The following is a 16,236-nucleotide window of genomic DNA, read 5'->3' on the forward strand; positions in this document are numbered from 1 at the left end:
CTTAGTAAATAGAGAAAGAACGAAAGATTCGCAGTCCTCGGTAAAAGGAGACCCAACAACTACATATAACTATCGCGTTTTGTTTCTTCTTCTTCTTTTTTAACCATTCTTTTTTATTTTAAGCAATCTCGTCAAAAATTTCTCCAGAAAAAAAAAAGAAGTTTTGTTCTTCGAGCTGAGATTGAAGTAACGTGATTGGTTCTCTAAAAGTAGCAATCAAAACGCTCCACTGTGTTTATCCTGAATAGCCTGAAACTTAAAATAAACCTTTTCAAGACCGATGGTATATTGACAGATAATTAATGCCGAGGTGATACGATTGTCAAAAAAAAAAAAGGAAAATTTAACCTGGAGGCCAAGCTTCAAAGACTACTGTAAAGTAAAGACAAGCCAGACAGGCAATCATTCCTGTTATAACCATCGCCATAAAATTGTATAACACAAGCGCCTTATTGTGATCGGCCGCGGCTGGATTGCGAGTAAATAAATGCGAGTCACCTTGTTTACTCGATTTTGTTTTAACTGCAGTTAAATGTAAAATAAAAAACTAAAACGCGACTTTCTTTCTTTGTTTTACTTTCTTCCGCAATATAAGGGGATGGATATCAAATAAGACAAAGTTTATTCTCCAATACTCGTCGTCCGTTTTTGTAACACGTGATGTACCTTGTCATCAGATGAGAGTTCCCGAAAGAGTTCAATTATTATACGAGCGCTGGTTGGACACAAGATTATAGATTGGCAAAGAGGCGCGTAACGTCGAGATGTCTATAATCATGCCAAATCCAACAAATACGAGTGAAATCATTATTTTATCAAAAACAACCCAGAAATATTTCTAGATCGTGCTGATTTTATTTGACAGGAACGACACCAAGACGATGTGATGGCCGCTATTTCTTGGGCATGGTATGAATCAGGGGCACCCAACGACAATTTTCTCGAAGATCCTTTGAAACGTTATTTTGGGCGATCTGGAGTGGCTTTAAAGCTCTATAGGTTCATTTTAGGCAGCGGTATATTTTTATCTGTTAGGTTATTCTAGGGGATCGAGATTGAGTCTTTTCGAAATTAGTAGGGCATTTTTGTCCATTTCCCGAAAACCTTAGGTCTTATTTCCTTTCCGAAAATCTTAGCTGACCTTTTTTTTGGTACTCGAAACAACATTTTTATCAATCCGAAAACTCTAGGCCTTAAATTTCCAATATCACGTTAGTTCGTAGTTTAAAATTCGCTTTAGAAAATTGTAGGGGATTACGGGCCTTCCGAACAGATAATTTACCAAAACGATCCGTTGGGTGCCCCTGTATAATGGCTGATACCCATGAATTCTAAGCCATAAAAACTCTGTAATTCCATCATCCATTGAACAGCTTTCAACAAAAAGGAATCTAGCTAAATGTTCCAATTCAGGTATCACTTCCTTTTCATCAGTATCAGTGTTTATTTTTTGCTTCAGTTCGTTCGAGTTTCACTTTCTTGTTCGCTGCCAAGTTTTCAAAGAGGAAGTTTTCTAGATATTTAATCTAGGCCAATATCCAGGTGACTTCAGTTGACTGAACTGGTGTATTCGAAGAGGGTTAAACAATCAACCTTTTTGACATCAGCCAGTAAGGTTATCAAGTGCACATGGCCAGTAGCGCAGTGTTAGAAGTCTTGGGTAGCATCGTGTTCAGCTTTACACGAGGCGTAACGGAACAATGCAACCCAGAAGAACCCGAGTTCACGTCAGAGTCTTTTGGATACAATCCTCTGGACAGTACAGGCCTGGAATGGTATTCTCATCCTGTCGATGAACTTATTTACCAAGAATACAGCGAAAGAGAGCCCACAACTTTTGACTATTTGGCGTCAAGTAGACTTGATATAACCGTACGCAATGCATCCTCGCCAGAAAGCGAAGATGGAAGTGGGGAACATCAGCAAGATGAAGATACAGCCATGCATTGGAAGCGTTTTAGACCATCTGCCCTCCAAACGATTTGCAAATCAATGTTCATTGGAGCTCTGATTTCCCTTCTGACAACCGCCTTCTTAGGTACAATATACTTATTACTTTCTTACCTTGGCTTTGAGACTGTATTGATGTGCTCCAACCTCAAACCGACGTCATTTCTAGTACGTGTGCAATGGGTGAGAACAATTTCGGAAGAGATAGAATGCGTCTTTTATTACGCCTGGCCCTTTGTTAACCTTTTGTTTCTTTTTCGTCCATATCAGTTGAAAGGGGCTAAAACAAAACTGGCTGTGGCTGGTGGTGTAATGTTTTGCTTGGATTTAGCATATCGTGTTTCGCTTCAAGCTGTTGGTAAACCCTATTATATGCGTTCGCTTATGTATGCAGCTCCGTTATACACTTTCTTTGTTGTCAATACCCTTTTACAGTTGTATCTCACTTTGAGACACTTCTGCCTGCGATCTACAGCAAAAATGACATCTTCGTTTTGTAAAATGGCAGTTCCAACTTGCTTTCCTTTCATTGCGGGCTTGACTATTACTCTCTATATTTACCCAAAGTTCAACGAACAGAACAAAGACGGCAAACTAATCATCGCAATCTTCGCTCCTCTCATTGGTGTCGCTCTCAAACTAATCTCGCGGATATGCGTTCAGCGGTTGTGGAACATCACCCATCCGGGATATTCTTATGTTTTGTTAGTACCTTTGTACTTTGGTGCAGCAGTTACTTCCAGAATTTTACAAGCGGATTTTGACAAAAAAGAATACATCGCTCTTATTGGAATTATTCACGGCGCTGCAGAAGTAATAGAGCGAAGTACCATGGCTTTAATCGATCACATCTCACATCAAATCTGGAAAAGACAATCAGCCCCTTGGGGAAGTTTTCGTACTCCTCGCCGTGAGAGACTAATGGCTGACATCGTTATCATGAGCATGTTGTTTGAATCAACTGGCATAGTGGCTGCTAACGGCTATTTATACTTGTATCAATATATTTATGTTCAAAACAATTCACCCTTTCACTTGCTGAAGCAGTTTACTATCACTACTGCGATTTCTCTAACGATAGAGTGGTTTTTCACAAGCGCATCTCTTGCAATCGAGACGCGTTACCAGAACATACCCGTAATGGCTGTTTGGCGTAAAAAGTGGAAGAGGCACCTTTTAGTGGCAATTGCAAATGTTGTTCCATTAGCTCTTTGGACAAGCTCTACCATGTTAGTTATTGTACGTGGGCGTTTTGACGTCTCTGGAAACGAGTCGTGCAAAATGCCGTTTAGTTAACAAAGCTGTGAGGAGGAAATATTTCACCTCGCAAAACATCGAGGAACAAACGTCACATATATAGCATATCAGATAGCCATAGCCACTAGCCATAAGCCATTAGCCATTAGTCTGACATTAGCCATACCTGTAAGAGCTACCATGTTCGGGAATCAGTTGTTTACTTGAAAAAAAGTAGGGGAAAAGAAGCATTTTGCAAGTACCGAGAAACTATCGTCACTACAGAAAAGTACTGCTTGATGGGTTTCGACAGGAATAGTACAGTCCCCTGTGATCCAACCAAAGAAAAACACCTGCGAAACTAACGACTCCCTTAAAAGTTTCAGGCCGATCAATGACAGCAAACTTGCTATTTCTTTCAGATTAAAACCGCCAATCATCGCCGCAAGTGGCTATCTTTTAAAAGTATAATTATAGATTATTTTCTGCAGCCTTATCGCTAAATAACAATCCGGTAGTCTTTTTGGAGGTCTGTTTTCTTCCACCCCAGTCACGAAAACTTCTCGCCGGTTGGTGGCTAGGGTTGTCCAAGATACGCCGACATGATTTTCAGCATAATAGTGATGCAAAAGAATCGAGCATTATGCTGGAAAAATAGTTTAAAGTTTCTTCGACTTTGTGTTTTAAAAGAAACTTTTCTAAAACCATAGAAGAACTAAACAAGATACCGGCCCAGGTAACACATTTGAAAACAGCGAAAAAACGGCTTCGATCAGTTCCAGTTTTACAACTCCAGGCATTGTCAGCTGCCTCCCCGGATGAGTCGCCTCAACAATCGAGCAAGAAAAATTGCGAAAGAAGAACAGTTTTATGGAGCAAAATAGCGAAGCCATTTGAGCATAAAGAATTAACATGATACTGTGAAACATTGAGCATAATGTGGACAACATTATTTGTGGCAGAAAATTTAACCACAGCCGGTTACGCCTGTTTCATCGCCAGAACAAGACATCACGTACAATATATGAAAGCAAAGAAGTGGGTGTACAAAAACTATATAAATGTAAAACTGTACACGTCTCAGACGTCAAAAAAAGCTGAGGCATGCAGGAAGTAGAACAAGTAAAAACGAAAGCTTAATCTCCCCGTTGTTACTCTTCCCTTTTTACTCTTCCTCCGCAATTGAAACGCACCTTACCTACAAAACTACGTGTTTTTGCATTTTAAAATATCTACCTCACTGGTTTTCTTTTACAAACCGTCCTCAATTAATGTATTTCGAGAAAAAACAAATCCGGATAACCCCCCACACTCCTCTGACCAGGTCTTATACAGACGGACTACCAGAAAACAACCTTTAATGCACAAGGGCGCGCTCCGATCATAGTTAATTAAAGGCAATGGTTATGAAACTTGACAAACTTCTTTGTAATTGGTTTTTGTTTGCCTTTTTGGCCTTGACCCTGCACAAACAACCATAGAATTTGGAATGTGTTGGAGCAACTGACCAATGGACACGTTTTTGTTAAGATATTCAACTGTGGTGTGAACGTTAAAACAAAGGATTGTGCAGTGTCGCGGCCCTTCCAACATAAATTGCAGCACCATTGTTGTCATGGCCAGGTTTCCTAACCAGTCCCTCAAGTAACTATACTCTGATTAGCTGAAAGCCGGTCTTGTTTGTATGGAGACAAGGTAAAATTTTCAAGGGTTATTTTATAAAGAAGACTGAAAAACACTTCGCTCTTCATGCTTCTATAGAATCGATTCCAACACTCCGGCGGCGATAAAAGTTCAGGGGAGCTCGGAAATACAGTTGAAATCCAAATTAAAAGCACAACAGCTAAAAGGGGGGGTTTCCTAAATTCTTGGTCTGAAGTTGACAAACTCCATTTTTTCCACAAGAAGTCACGTCGCATTTGGCAGCAAACAGTTTCACCTATACACACACCTTTACCTTTCAACTGAACCGAGCTAACACGTCAAAAAAGCTTTAAGGTGAAGCCTAAGTAAATATAAAAGAACGAAAGATTCGCAGTAAAAGGAGACCCCAAAACTATAAATTTAACTATGTTTTTTTTTTCTTCTTCTCCTTCTTTTACGAAGTATTCTTTTTTTAATTTAAGCAATCTCGTCAAAAATTACTCCAGAAAAAAAGGAAGGCTTCGGGGTATTAAGATCAAGAGCGCAACAACCGCCAAGTTTTGTTCTTCGAGCTGACATTGAAGTAACGTGATTGGTTCTCTAAAAGTAGCAATCAAAACGCTCCACTGCGTTTATCCTGAAACTTAAAATAAATCTTTTTAGGCCGATGGCATATTGACAGATAATTAATGCCGAGGTGATACGATTGTAAAAAAAAAAAAAAAAAAGTGAAAATTTAACCTAGAAGCCAAGCTTCAAAGACTACTGTAAAGTAAAGACAAGTCAGACAGGCAATCATTCCTGTTATAACCATCGCCATAAAATTCTATAACACAAGCGCCTTATTGTGATCGGCCGCGGCTGGATTGCGGATAAATAAATGCGAGTCACCTTGTTTACTCGATTTTGCTTTAACTGCAGTTAAATGTAAAATAAAAAAAACTAAAACACGACTTTCTTTCTTTGTTTAACTTTCTTCCGTAAGATAAGGGGACGGATATCAAATAAGGCGAGGTTTATTCTCTAATATTCGTGGTCCGTTTTTGTACAACGTGATGTACAAGGATGAGAGCTCCCGAAAGAGTTCAATTATTATACGAGCGATGGTTGGACACAAGATTATAGATTGGCAAAGAGGCGCGTAACGTCGAGATGTCTATAATCATGCCAAATCGAAAAATACGAGTGAAATCATTATTTTATCAAAAACAACCAAGAAATATTTCTAGATCGTGCTGATTTTATTTTAAAAGAACGACACGAACACGATGTGATGGCCGCTATTTCTTCGGCATGGTATAATGGCTGATACCCATGGCTTCTAAGCCATAAAAACTGTGCACTTTCATCATCAATTGAACAGCTTTCAACAACAATGAGTGTAGCTAAATGTTCCAATTGTGGGTGGCATCACTTCCTTTTCATCAGTACCAGTTGTTTTTTTTTTTTTTGCTTCAGTTCGTTCGAGTTTCATTTTCTTGTTCGCTGCCAAGTTTTCACAGAGGAAGTTTCTGGATATTTAATCTAGGCCAATATCCAGGTAACTTCAGTTGCTTGAACTGGTGTATTCCTACAGAGTTGAACAATTAACCTTTTTAATCTCAGCCGGTAGGGTTATCAAGTGTACATGGCCAGTAGCGCAGTGATAGAAGTCTTGGGTAGCATCGTGGTCGGTTTTACACGAGGCGTAACTGAACGCTGCAACCCAGAAGAACCCGAATTCACGCCAGAGTCTTTTGGATACAATCCTCTGGACAGTACAGGCCTGGAATGGTATTCTCATCCTGTCGATGAACTTATTTACCAAGAATACAGCGACAGAGAAGCCACAACTTTTGACTATTTGGCGTCAAGTAGACTTGATATAACCGTACGCAATGCATCCTCGCCAGAAAGTGAAGATGGAAGTGGGGAACATCAGCAAGATGAAGATACAGCCATGCATTGGAAGCGTTTTAGACCATCTGCCCTCCAAACAGTTTGCAAATCAATGTTTAATGGAGCTTTGATTTCCCTTCTGACAACTTCCTTCTTAGGTACAATATACTTATTACTTTCTTACCTTGGCTTTGAGACTCTAATGATATGCTCTAATCTCAAACCGACTCTATTTCCAATTCGTGTGCAATGGGTGAGAACAATTTCGGAACAGATAGCAAGCGTCTTTTATTACGCCTGGCCCTTTGTTAACCTTTTGTTTCTTTTTCGTCCATATCAGTTGAAAGGGGCTAAAACAAAACTGGCTGTGGCTGGTGGTGTAATGTTTTGCTTGGATTTAGCATATCGTTTTTCGCTTCAAGCTGTTGGTAAACTCTATTATATGCGCTCGCGTATGTATCGAGTACCGTTAAACACTTTCTTTGTTGTCAATACCCTTTTACAATTGTATCTCACTTTGAGACACTTCTGCGTGCGACCTACAGCAAAAATGACATCTTCGTTTTGCAAAATGGCAATTCCAACTTGCTTTCCTTTAATTGCGGGCTTGACTATTACCAACTATATTTACCCAAAGTTCAACGAACAGAACAAAGACGGCAAACTAATCATCGCAATCTTCGCTCCTCTCATTGGTGTCGCTCTCAAACTAATCTCGCGGATATGCGTTCAGCGGTTGTGGAACATCACCCATCCAGGATATTCTTATGTTTTGTTAGTACCTTTGTACTTTGGTGCAGCAGTTACTTTCAGAATTTTACAAGCGGATTTTGACAAAAAAGAATACATCGCTCTTATTGGAATTATTCACGGTGCTGCAGAAGTAATAGAGCGAAGTACCATGGCTTTAATCGATCACATTTCACATCAAATCTGGAAAAGACAATCAGCCCCTTGGGGAAGTTTTCGTACTCCTCGCCGTGAAAGACTAATGGCTGACATCGTTATCATGAGCATGTTGTTTGAATCAACTGGCATAGTGGCTGCTAACGGCTATTTATACTTGTATCAATATATTTATGTTGAAAACAATTCACCCTTTCACTTGCTGAAGCAGTTTGCTATCACTACTGCGATTTCTCTAATGATAGAGTGGTTTTTCACAAGCGCATCTCTTGCAATCGAGACCCATTACCAGAACATACCCGTAATGGCTGTTTGGCGTAAAAAGTGGAAGAGGCACATTTTAGTGGCAATTGCAAATGTTGTTCCATTAGCTCTTTGGACAAGCTCTACAATGTTAGTTATTGTGCGTGGGCGTTTTGACGTCTCTGGGAACGAGTCGTGCAAAATGCCGTTTAGTTGACAAAGCTGTGAGGAGGAAAAACATTTCACCTCGCAAAATATCGAGGAACAACCGTCACATATATAGCAATATCAGATAGCCATTAGCCATTAGCCGTTAGTCCGACATTAGCCATGCCCTTAAGGGCTACCATGTTCCGGAATCAGTCGTTCACTTGGGAAGTAGCCAGAAGAAAAGCGGCATTTCGCAATTCCCGTGGTACCGAGCAACTATCATCACTACAGTAAGGTACTGTTTATACTACAACCAAGGGGGAAAAAGGACTGCCAAAGTGACCAAATCCTGAAAACTTTCTGACCGATCAATAATAGCAAACTGGCTGTTTGTTAGAGATTATAACTAGCCATCGCGCATTTCTTCGTTTTTTTTACGCGGCGTGTTAAGGTGATTCCGCTGAAAAAGAAGGAGTATTTAAAATTGTCTAAGACTTGGTCCAGTTCATGACTATGTTATGAGCATTAAAAAAATGCAATAAAAAATGGGGGTTGCCGTGCTCGTTTTTGTGCAACCTGGATGGCTATTATAGTAAATAGATGACCCACGAGGTTTATATTAGGAACGCCAGTAATCAGAAAAGGGAACTATCATTTCTAGATAAATTAATTTCTTGCATTAAAATATCGAAGCAGTTCAACAAAATTTACTTTAATCCTACACAGCAAACTATTTTCATCGAACTGGAATTAAGATTATGAAAGAAATTAAAGATTTTGCTGCGTGTGCACGTAAGCAGCAATACCTAACTACGTGCTTTTTAAAGCATTCAAATAAAAATATCTCAAAGTAGTAACCCAACCTCCCTTGTAAACACTCTGCCAGGGATAACTCAACTACCCTGGACAACTTTTTGTTAGTTTCCAGACCCTCTAAGAAATTGAAAAGAGCCGTCAAAATGGCGAAACGAGTACGACCCGGCCTCAAATACAGCCATTTTCACCTTCCTTTACTCATAGAAGCCGAAAATGTTTCTGGTGAACGGTCACAAGCCAATTTTACAATTTTCCCGCGCTTTCGTCCTCCTCGCGCTTTGTGGTATAGTTGACCCGAGTGATAGGTTGACCCTACCTGTTAAATTTTGCTTGTAAACTTAACCCTCTTGCTAGGCTAACCCTAGAACTAGTGAGGAAGCCTGACTTGTTATAAGCCTCGTGGTTTCTTTCAGGTTTTCTCGCCATTTAGTTCTTTCATCAATTTTTTTCATTTTTTTCCTTCTGTAAATGTTGTATATCGCAAAATAAATATTGTATTGTATTGTATTGTAGGGTAACCCTCCCTCCTGATAAACAGACCATAGTTATTGTGCGTCGACACTTTAACGTCTCCTGAAATTAGCCGTGCAAAGTACCGATCACTTGACAAAGTTGGGAGGAAGTAGAAAAATGCAGACAGGGACGGTGCCTATTAGTAAATAAGTATTTTTGCGCGGTTTATGAGTGTGCGAGGAAAGCAGATCTTGGCAAGGACTCTTGAAAATTTGGGGTAACCACGCATTTTTCAGAGATAATTAATCAACAATAATTCAAAAAACCATTGAAGTACAAAGCAATGTATGGCGGGTTTTTTTTTTTTTTTTTTTTTTTTTTTTTTTCATATCGAAGCTTTGTTATCTCTGAAAAAGCATGGTTACCCCCAATTTTCTTTTTGGATACCAAGAGCACTTGCTAAGTTCTGCTTTTTGCGCAAAGGTTTAAACCGCGCAAAAATATCCCTGTATTACAGTCGGACCTCTATTAAGCGGCCACCCTGGGGACTTTGAAAACTGGCCGCTTAATAGAGGTTGGCCGTTGAATAGAGGTATCGAATACAGCACTTTACTGACAAAAGAATAATTCAGGACTTTGGAAAATGGCCACTTAATGGAGGGTGGCCGCTTAATAGGTGGCCGCTTAATAGAGGTCCGACTGTAGCAGGCACCACCTATAGGAAAACCGAGTATCTCGAAATGCGCAAAACGTATGCGCGGTAACAAAAGTAGACACTGTTCTTAATTTCGCATTTATAGAGAACAACCATGACGACGAAAGTTTTCATACGAATAACCACACACCCACCACTACAACCTAAGAAAAAAATAACTTGTACTCGTGTTAGCCCTGTAAATTAATCCGTCTCTGCAGCCGGTGTTACGTGGGTTAGTTGATCCGACGTAAGGTCTCTCGATGAGCACTTAGTTGCTCGTCGTGTTCAAATATTGTTTAAAGTAAAAAAAAAATAATAAATTAATAAAAATACCTGCGAAAAACGTACTGGCCGATCTGTGACAGCAAAATGGCGAGTAGCTACCGCCGTCTTCTATGTTCCGAGATTGTTTTGCGCCCAATTAAAGACAAACTTGTGTACACTTATGTAACATAATCTGTTCGAATGCTTTAGATAAAAATGTAAGTTGCAGAACGTTTTAACAATATTTTGGAAATAGAATCTTATTTTTCGAAATTACGATCTGTAGTTGGATTTACGAAAATGATAGCTAGCCCTTTTATGGAATTCTATCGACATATTTATTTAGCCCCTCGGACGAAAACGAAAGAAATTAGTTTACGAAATTTTAAGTTTACATTTTGCCGAAGAAAACTTTTGATTTTCTTTAAGACGAAATCCGAATTTCTGAGGCGATTTAAGTCTTCAGAACAGTTATCCACCGAAATGAGTCAGTAAATCGGGTAAAAAAAACAGGGATATAAAAACTTCTCGCGAATTCGTCGCTTATGATTCGTATCTAAAGAAGTCAACTTGTGGCAAGTCTAGCAGCCACGCTATATACAGGGACATAAAAATATATTGTACACTGGCCTACAATGAGTAATAACAAGGCTAATTATTGTTGATATTTTATGCTTTCTGTAATAAATCAAATAAAATCCGGGTTGTTTTAAAAAATGTGTGCAGAGTTGATACTCGCCTGAAAGCACTTTTGGAGCATATTTTTGGGGAGGGGTTGCTCTGCGGGCAGGGGGAGGGGCTGCAAGCCAAGACCTTTGTCTTTAAATATGGAGATATAGGTTGAGCAGACGGTTAGTCTGAAAACCAAAACTAACAGCCAAAATAGGTCCTAACAGTCCACCATAGCAGCCCATGGGCTTATTTATGTTCGTGAGAGATTATTATCGGAAGGGTTCCTGCATCTCGAGATTTAATTACATTGGAAGTGGGCCGGGCGGGAGGGGGGGCGGGTATATTCGAAATTTTACGGTGTCTTTTTTAACCAAAATCACTAAGTGCATCTTTTCCTTTTTGCCGCCAAAAACGACGAAATGACCTTCCCCTGCCGTTCGCAGTTTGTGATGAAGATAAAAATTCACCAATCACAACCTACAGAGAATGAATGTTTGGGTACAGAGGCATAGATCCATATCGGTCAATTTTATTTAGTTCTTTCTTTTTATTTTATTAATTTATTTATTTTTTTTCTTTCTCAAAAGGGCAAAAACAAAAATCTTATCGCAAGAAATGTCGGGAAAAAAAATAATAATATAATAAAAAAAAGTTTAGCAGGGGCCTGTCCGGGAGTCGAACCCGGGACCTCTCGCACCCAAAGCGAGAATCATGCCACTAGACCAACAGGCCTCGCATATAATTGGCAGGGTAAATTATAGTACTGACTGCTTTTGAATCGCTGTAGTTGGCTTTCATATTTTGTTACTTTGCTGTTTCAACTTTTAGTTTGTATGTGGAAAGTTTGCTCTCGAAACACCATTCATTAGAAGAATCTGGAGAGGACGATTATATGCTAGGGCTTCGATCGTGTGCGAGTTTCCATTCGCGGTAACAAAACTTCAACTTTAACTTCCCTTTATAATTATCTCAACAATTTGTCTGGGAAAGGGAACCTTAATGGGACATTTCAAAAAGAAACCTTTTTACGATTTTTAACTTTTTCGAACAGCAGCTTGTTGTGAAATGGTTTGAAATGCCTTTGCCGAAATGCCTTTGTTTGAAATATCTTTGCCGAATAGGAAACAAATTGCGTGACAGAAAAATGAAAAGAGCGTGACCGTATAGAGAATTCGCTCGTATTCTTCTCCCTTCTTCGCTGCAAGCCCACGCTAGAAAGGAAATTTCGTTCATCAGCCTATCTTTTCTCTTAATTTGACGCACAAAATGCAAGATACAAGATTATTTACAAGACTCTTTCTTACTCTGATATAAAACAATTCGCACAAACGTTCGTAAGCCAAGGACGGCAACCGGGAGTCGAATGTTTCCTTTTTTGGCGTGGTTTTGCTCCTTACAACGGACAGAAAGAGCTCTTGTTAATGACTGTGGCTTGGCGTTATAAACGCGATGGCGTGACAACGCTCAGAAAAGGGAAAAAATCAATTTCCGGTTGCTGTCCGTGGATATGATATTCACGACGGCATAACTCGATCGAATTTCAACGTTTAATAATATTCTTCGCCCTTCATCGCTTGAAGTTGTCTAGCATACGAAATCTACCAGAATTTTCGTTACCAGACGTCAAGAAACCTTTTCATGATTCTAAAACAGCCAAAAATAATTATAAAAATACAGTATTAAATCTAACATTACAAGCTCAGTTGGACATAACTCCCGACAGAAAAAAAAACCGAACAATATCGAGATCTCTTGTACTTTTTTAGAAGAAGCCAATAATACTTTATCATCCAGAAAGCTTTTGTTATCCAAGTGTACGAATAAAGTCCAAATCACTTGCCCTGAATACTATCTTTTACAACAGGGAAAGGACCGCCAAACGTTGGCACAATGAAACATCGTTTAAATAGTATTTTTATCACTTCCAATCAACGTCTTGGCCTGTTGGTCTAGTGGTATGATTCTCGCTTCGGGTGCGAGAGGTCCCGGGTTCGACTCCCGGACAGGCCCCCTTTTTTTTTTCTTCGTGTTCAGTCCTGCTTTCTTTTCTTTTCTTTTTTTTTTTTTTTTTTTACGCTTGCTTTAAGTTTTGCTACAATAACAACTCCTGTTGGGAGAAGTAAGATTTTTTTTTCCGAGTATGCCTGTGTCACTGACTGAAAAATTCATGGAAAATTCACCTATGCGAAGTGGGAAAATTAATCTGCAATACTCACTTACATTAAAATGCGCAAATTTTCGTCACAAAAAGAATATAACGACACACGTTATTTATGCAGGAAATATCTCACAGAATGTGGAACCTGGAAAGCATCATTGTGTATAGCACAATATTGGGGGGGGGGGGGGGGGGATAGAGGACGAAGTAGTTTTTCTTTCTGTATCGGTTATTTTTTTATATCCTCCCACCCCCCCACCCCCAATTGGCTCATTGTGTATAAGTAATTTTTGACAGATACCCCTTAATCCTTTCTTAATCCTTTCTTAATCCTTCCTTAATCCTTTCAAAGTTTTATATAAGTTAGTTGCACTTGGAACAGTACAAGCACACTGTTGACTGTTGACTGTTGACTCTAGAGTACTTCTATGCACACTCAAAGATAGAGAGAATGAGATTCTACAATACTTTGGTATAATAAACCAATTTACACTTCTCATCTAGGGATTTACCTGTAAACATCAATCTGTTGGAGTGTTGGTCTAGATATGAGAACTCAACCAGTAGCATCCCAAAATACTGCAAAGAGGTCTCCAACAGGTGTTATGACTATGCCTGTCAGATCCCTCATGCCACTGAAGCACTTCCAATGAATAAAATGTAGCAATGTTCTTGGTGTAGTCAAGTAAAAAAATTTAATAAAAAAAAATCTTTAATGTATAAATACAGAGAAATGCAACTTCTTTTACTATCAATACACTGGACAGCAGGTACTGAAAGCTAATTGAAGTGGGCAGAGTAAGACAAGATGAAGATATACAATATATTAAAGAGACACTAAAAGAAATAAGGGAGTAGAATATACTGAGAGAATGAAGTGATTACTTTATGAAATAAACAAAATAAATAAATAAATAAATAAATACATACAGACATATACATGTATATGATATACACTGACGGTTTGTTATGAATATTGCAATGGTTTAAAGATCAGGGTAGACACGTCAACATAGGTATGCTCAAGTGACAGAACCTTAAGAAGCGCTTTGTTAATCAACCAATCAATCAAGTGCACCCACAGACCTAACAGCAGTTCAACATTAAGAAAGGCAGGGACCCGGGGCAAGGGACAATGAAGATTATGATGTCAGAGACAGTTTAAAGGAGACAGACGATGGTGGTGATGATGACAATAATGAAGCGGAAGTTCATGGCAATAATGAGGAGAAAGAGGCAACAAATTACACTGATAACTGTAGAGTAGAAACTTAAGCTTATGTATTTCCCACCTTTTGTGATAATTATCCCTTGCTATAGGTAACTATTACACTAAACCATGTCTGTTTTGTTTGAGAGAGGGAGTACATACAAGCATACAGCTACCTGCCTGCTGTGACACCTACTGTGCCCATCACCTACAACCAGGGGCGATAACTGATTTCAGCTAGGTGCTACAACAGAATTGCCCAGCTAGCACCCCAAGCAGCAAAACGCATGTCTTGTGCACTTGGGCAGTACAAATTGTCAACATGATCAAGACGAGGTAGCCGGACATAACCAACAGAATTAGCTTTTGATACTTTTAATATAGTGTTGATATAGAAAAACTAGTGATATAGAAAAACTAGTGGTGCCTACTCACTTTTGGGAAGTATTTAACTACAGTTTTGCACGCATTGTCAATGTTAACAATTTTAAGATTCCCCCTCATAATCCTCTGACACCCCCACCACACCCCACTGCGTTTATACATAATGAGCCCTTCTTCACAAAATATTACAAACTGATTGTATAAATTAAAATTCCCTTGTTGAAGCTTTGCTTGCGAATAAGCGCATAATAATTATTATCAACTGTTAATCAGTAAAACACAAATAATTTGACAAGGTAGAGACAAGAAAAAATAACTCACATGAACGCATCGTAGCTTCGGTCGACTAGCCGCTGGCAGACCGAGGTCTACCTGACCATATTGACGTGTTTCTGTTTCGTGGTTGAAATCGTATTAAAAAGACCGATCGTGTAAAGATCTTTCCCAAAACAACAAAATGATTACAACCAAATTAAGTTCCACTCGATTTCCGACAAGTCGCGAAGATCTGGGTACGAGATTAGGAAAGAGTCGACGAGCAACAAATTCTGGCGGGAAAATTTAATTGCTTGGTAACCACGCGAGCCTTCCTTTTATGATCGCGCGGCGGGAGGGAAGAAAGGCAAAGAGGCCGAGTGTGGATGCCTTTTCCGAATTTTGAGGGTGAACCAAAAGTCGAAAAACGTGTCCGCTCTTGCAGACTAGCTTTTAATTCCTCGTTCCAAAAAGTTACAAATATATGAAATCTGGATGCATGGAAATTTTTTAGCGTGTGGAAATTCCGGAGCCACAAAAGCATCTGGCACTTGAATCTGTCGTATAAGGGATTAGCCCGAGAAAATAGAAGCGATAGAAGTATTAAAGTGCCACCCCAGCTGAACCTGGAATATAGTAAGTGTTCAACATTGGCTCCCATCCCTCCCCCACCAACACCCCCTGCGAAGGAAGGGTCGGAGGTGGCTATCGTACCAGATTCAGGGAATAAAATTCGTTCTTTGTAACCGGCTTATAGTGATCAAACCTACAATGATTACTTATTTTTTCTATTTATATTTTATTTATCTATTATTTATTGATCACTCTGTTCTTTTGGGGTTTTCTTTGTTGTTGTTGTTGTTGTTGTTGTTGTTGTTGTTGATGTTTTTTTTCTTCTTCTTCTTCTTCCTTTTAATTACACTGCCACTATAGGTGGCATAAAAAAAAAAGATATACCAATTCAGAGACCAACTGGAAAAGAAACAAGGAAGAAAAGTTTTATATAAAAGAAGAAATTAAGAATGAAATTAAGAAAAAAAAAAAACTTCACTAGAGGGCCTGTCCGGGAGTTGAACCCGGGACCTCTCGCACCCTAAGCGAGAATCATGCCACTAGACCAACAGGCCACAGCTGATCGAAACCAAACAAATTTAATTTGTAATCAGTAATGCAACAGTTTCAATTCAAAAAATAATTAGTACTATTGCCTTCAAGAAGAAACCTTTTTCTCCCAAAAAAATCGCAATTATAGTTGTGCCATTACGCAACACTAGCTCTTACCTTACAAGGGCAATAGCCAGAGGTATGAGAGCTTTTAAA

At 39.1% G+C, this 16,236-nt stretch overlaps 2 protein-coding genes and 3 non-coding genes across 5 annotated transcripts; 3 read left to right on the forward strand and 2 right to left on the reverse strand.

Moving 5' to 3' along the window:
• Positions 1-637: 637 nt before the first annotated feature.
• LOC146463989 (uncharacterized) lies at positions 638-4,576 on the forward strand. The gene has a single exon (XM_085083802.1). The coding sequence runs from the start codon at positions 1,630-1,632 to the stop codon at positions 3,244-3,246; it is 1,617 nt and encodes a 538-aa protein (XP_084939928.1). The 5' UTR covers positions 638-1,629; the 3' UTR covers positions 3,247-4,576.
• A 689-nt stretch (positions 4,577-5,265) lies between these two features.
• LOC146463990 (uncharacterized) lies at positions 5,266-8,684 on the forward strand. The gene has a single exon (XM_085083801.1). The coding sequence runs from the start codon at positions 6,458-6,460 to the stop codon at positions 8,072-8,074; it is 1,617 nt and encodes a 538-aa protein (XP_084939927.1). The 5' UTR covers positions 5,266-6,457; the 3' UTR covers positions 8,075-8,684.
• Positions 8,685-11,569: 2,885 nt separating this feature from the next.
• Trnap-ugg (transfer RNA proline (anticodon UGG)) lies at positions 11,570-11,641 on the reverse strand. The gene has a single exon. It is a non-coding gene; the product is annotated as a tRNA-Pro (tRNA).
• Positions 11,642-12,847: 1,206 nt separating this feature from the next.
• Trnap-cgg (transfer RNA proline (anticodon CGG)) lies at positions 12,848-12,919 on the forward strand. Its single transcript has one exon. It is a non-coding gene; the product is annotated as a tRNA-Pro (tRNA).
• Positions 12,920-15,971: 3,052 nt separating this feature from the next.
• Trnap-agg (transfer RNA proline (anticodon AGG)) lies at positions 15,972-16,043 on the reverse strand. Its single transcript has one exon. It is a non-coding gene; the product is annotated as a tRNA-Pro (tRNA).
• Positions 16,044-16,236: the final 193 nt, after the last annotated feature.

Source organism: Pavona decussata, unplaced genomic scaffold, assembly GCF_977016875.1.
Source record: "Pavona decussata unplaced genomic scaffold, jaPavDecu1.1 SCAFFOLD_170, whole genome shotgun sequence".
NCBI lineage: Eukaryota > Metazoa > Cnidaria > Anthozoa > Scleractinia > Agariciidae > Pavona > Pavona decussata.

Coding starts and splice junctions, on each gene's coding strand:
- LOC146463989 (XM_085083802.1), top strand. CDS start 1,630: ATGGCCAGTAGCGCAGTGTTAGAAGTCTTGGGTAGCATCGTGTTCAGC.
- LOC146463990 (XM_085083801.1), top strand. CDS start 6,458: ATGGCCAGTAGCGCAGTGATAGAAGTCTTGGGTAGCATCGTGGTCGGT.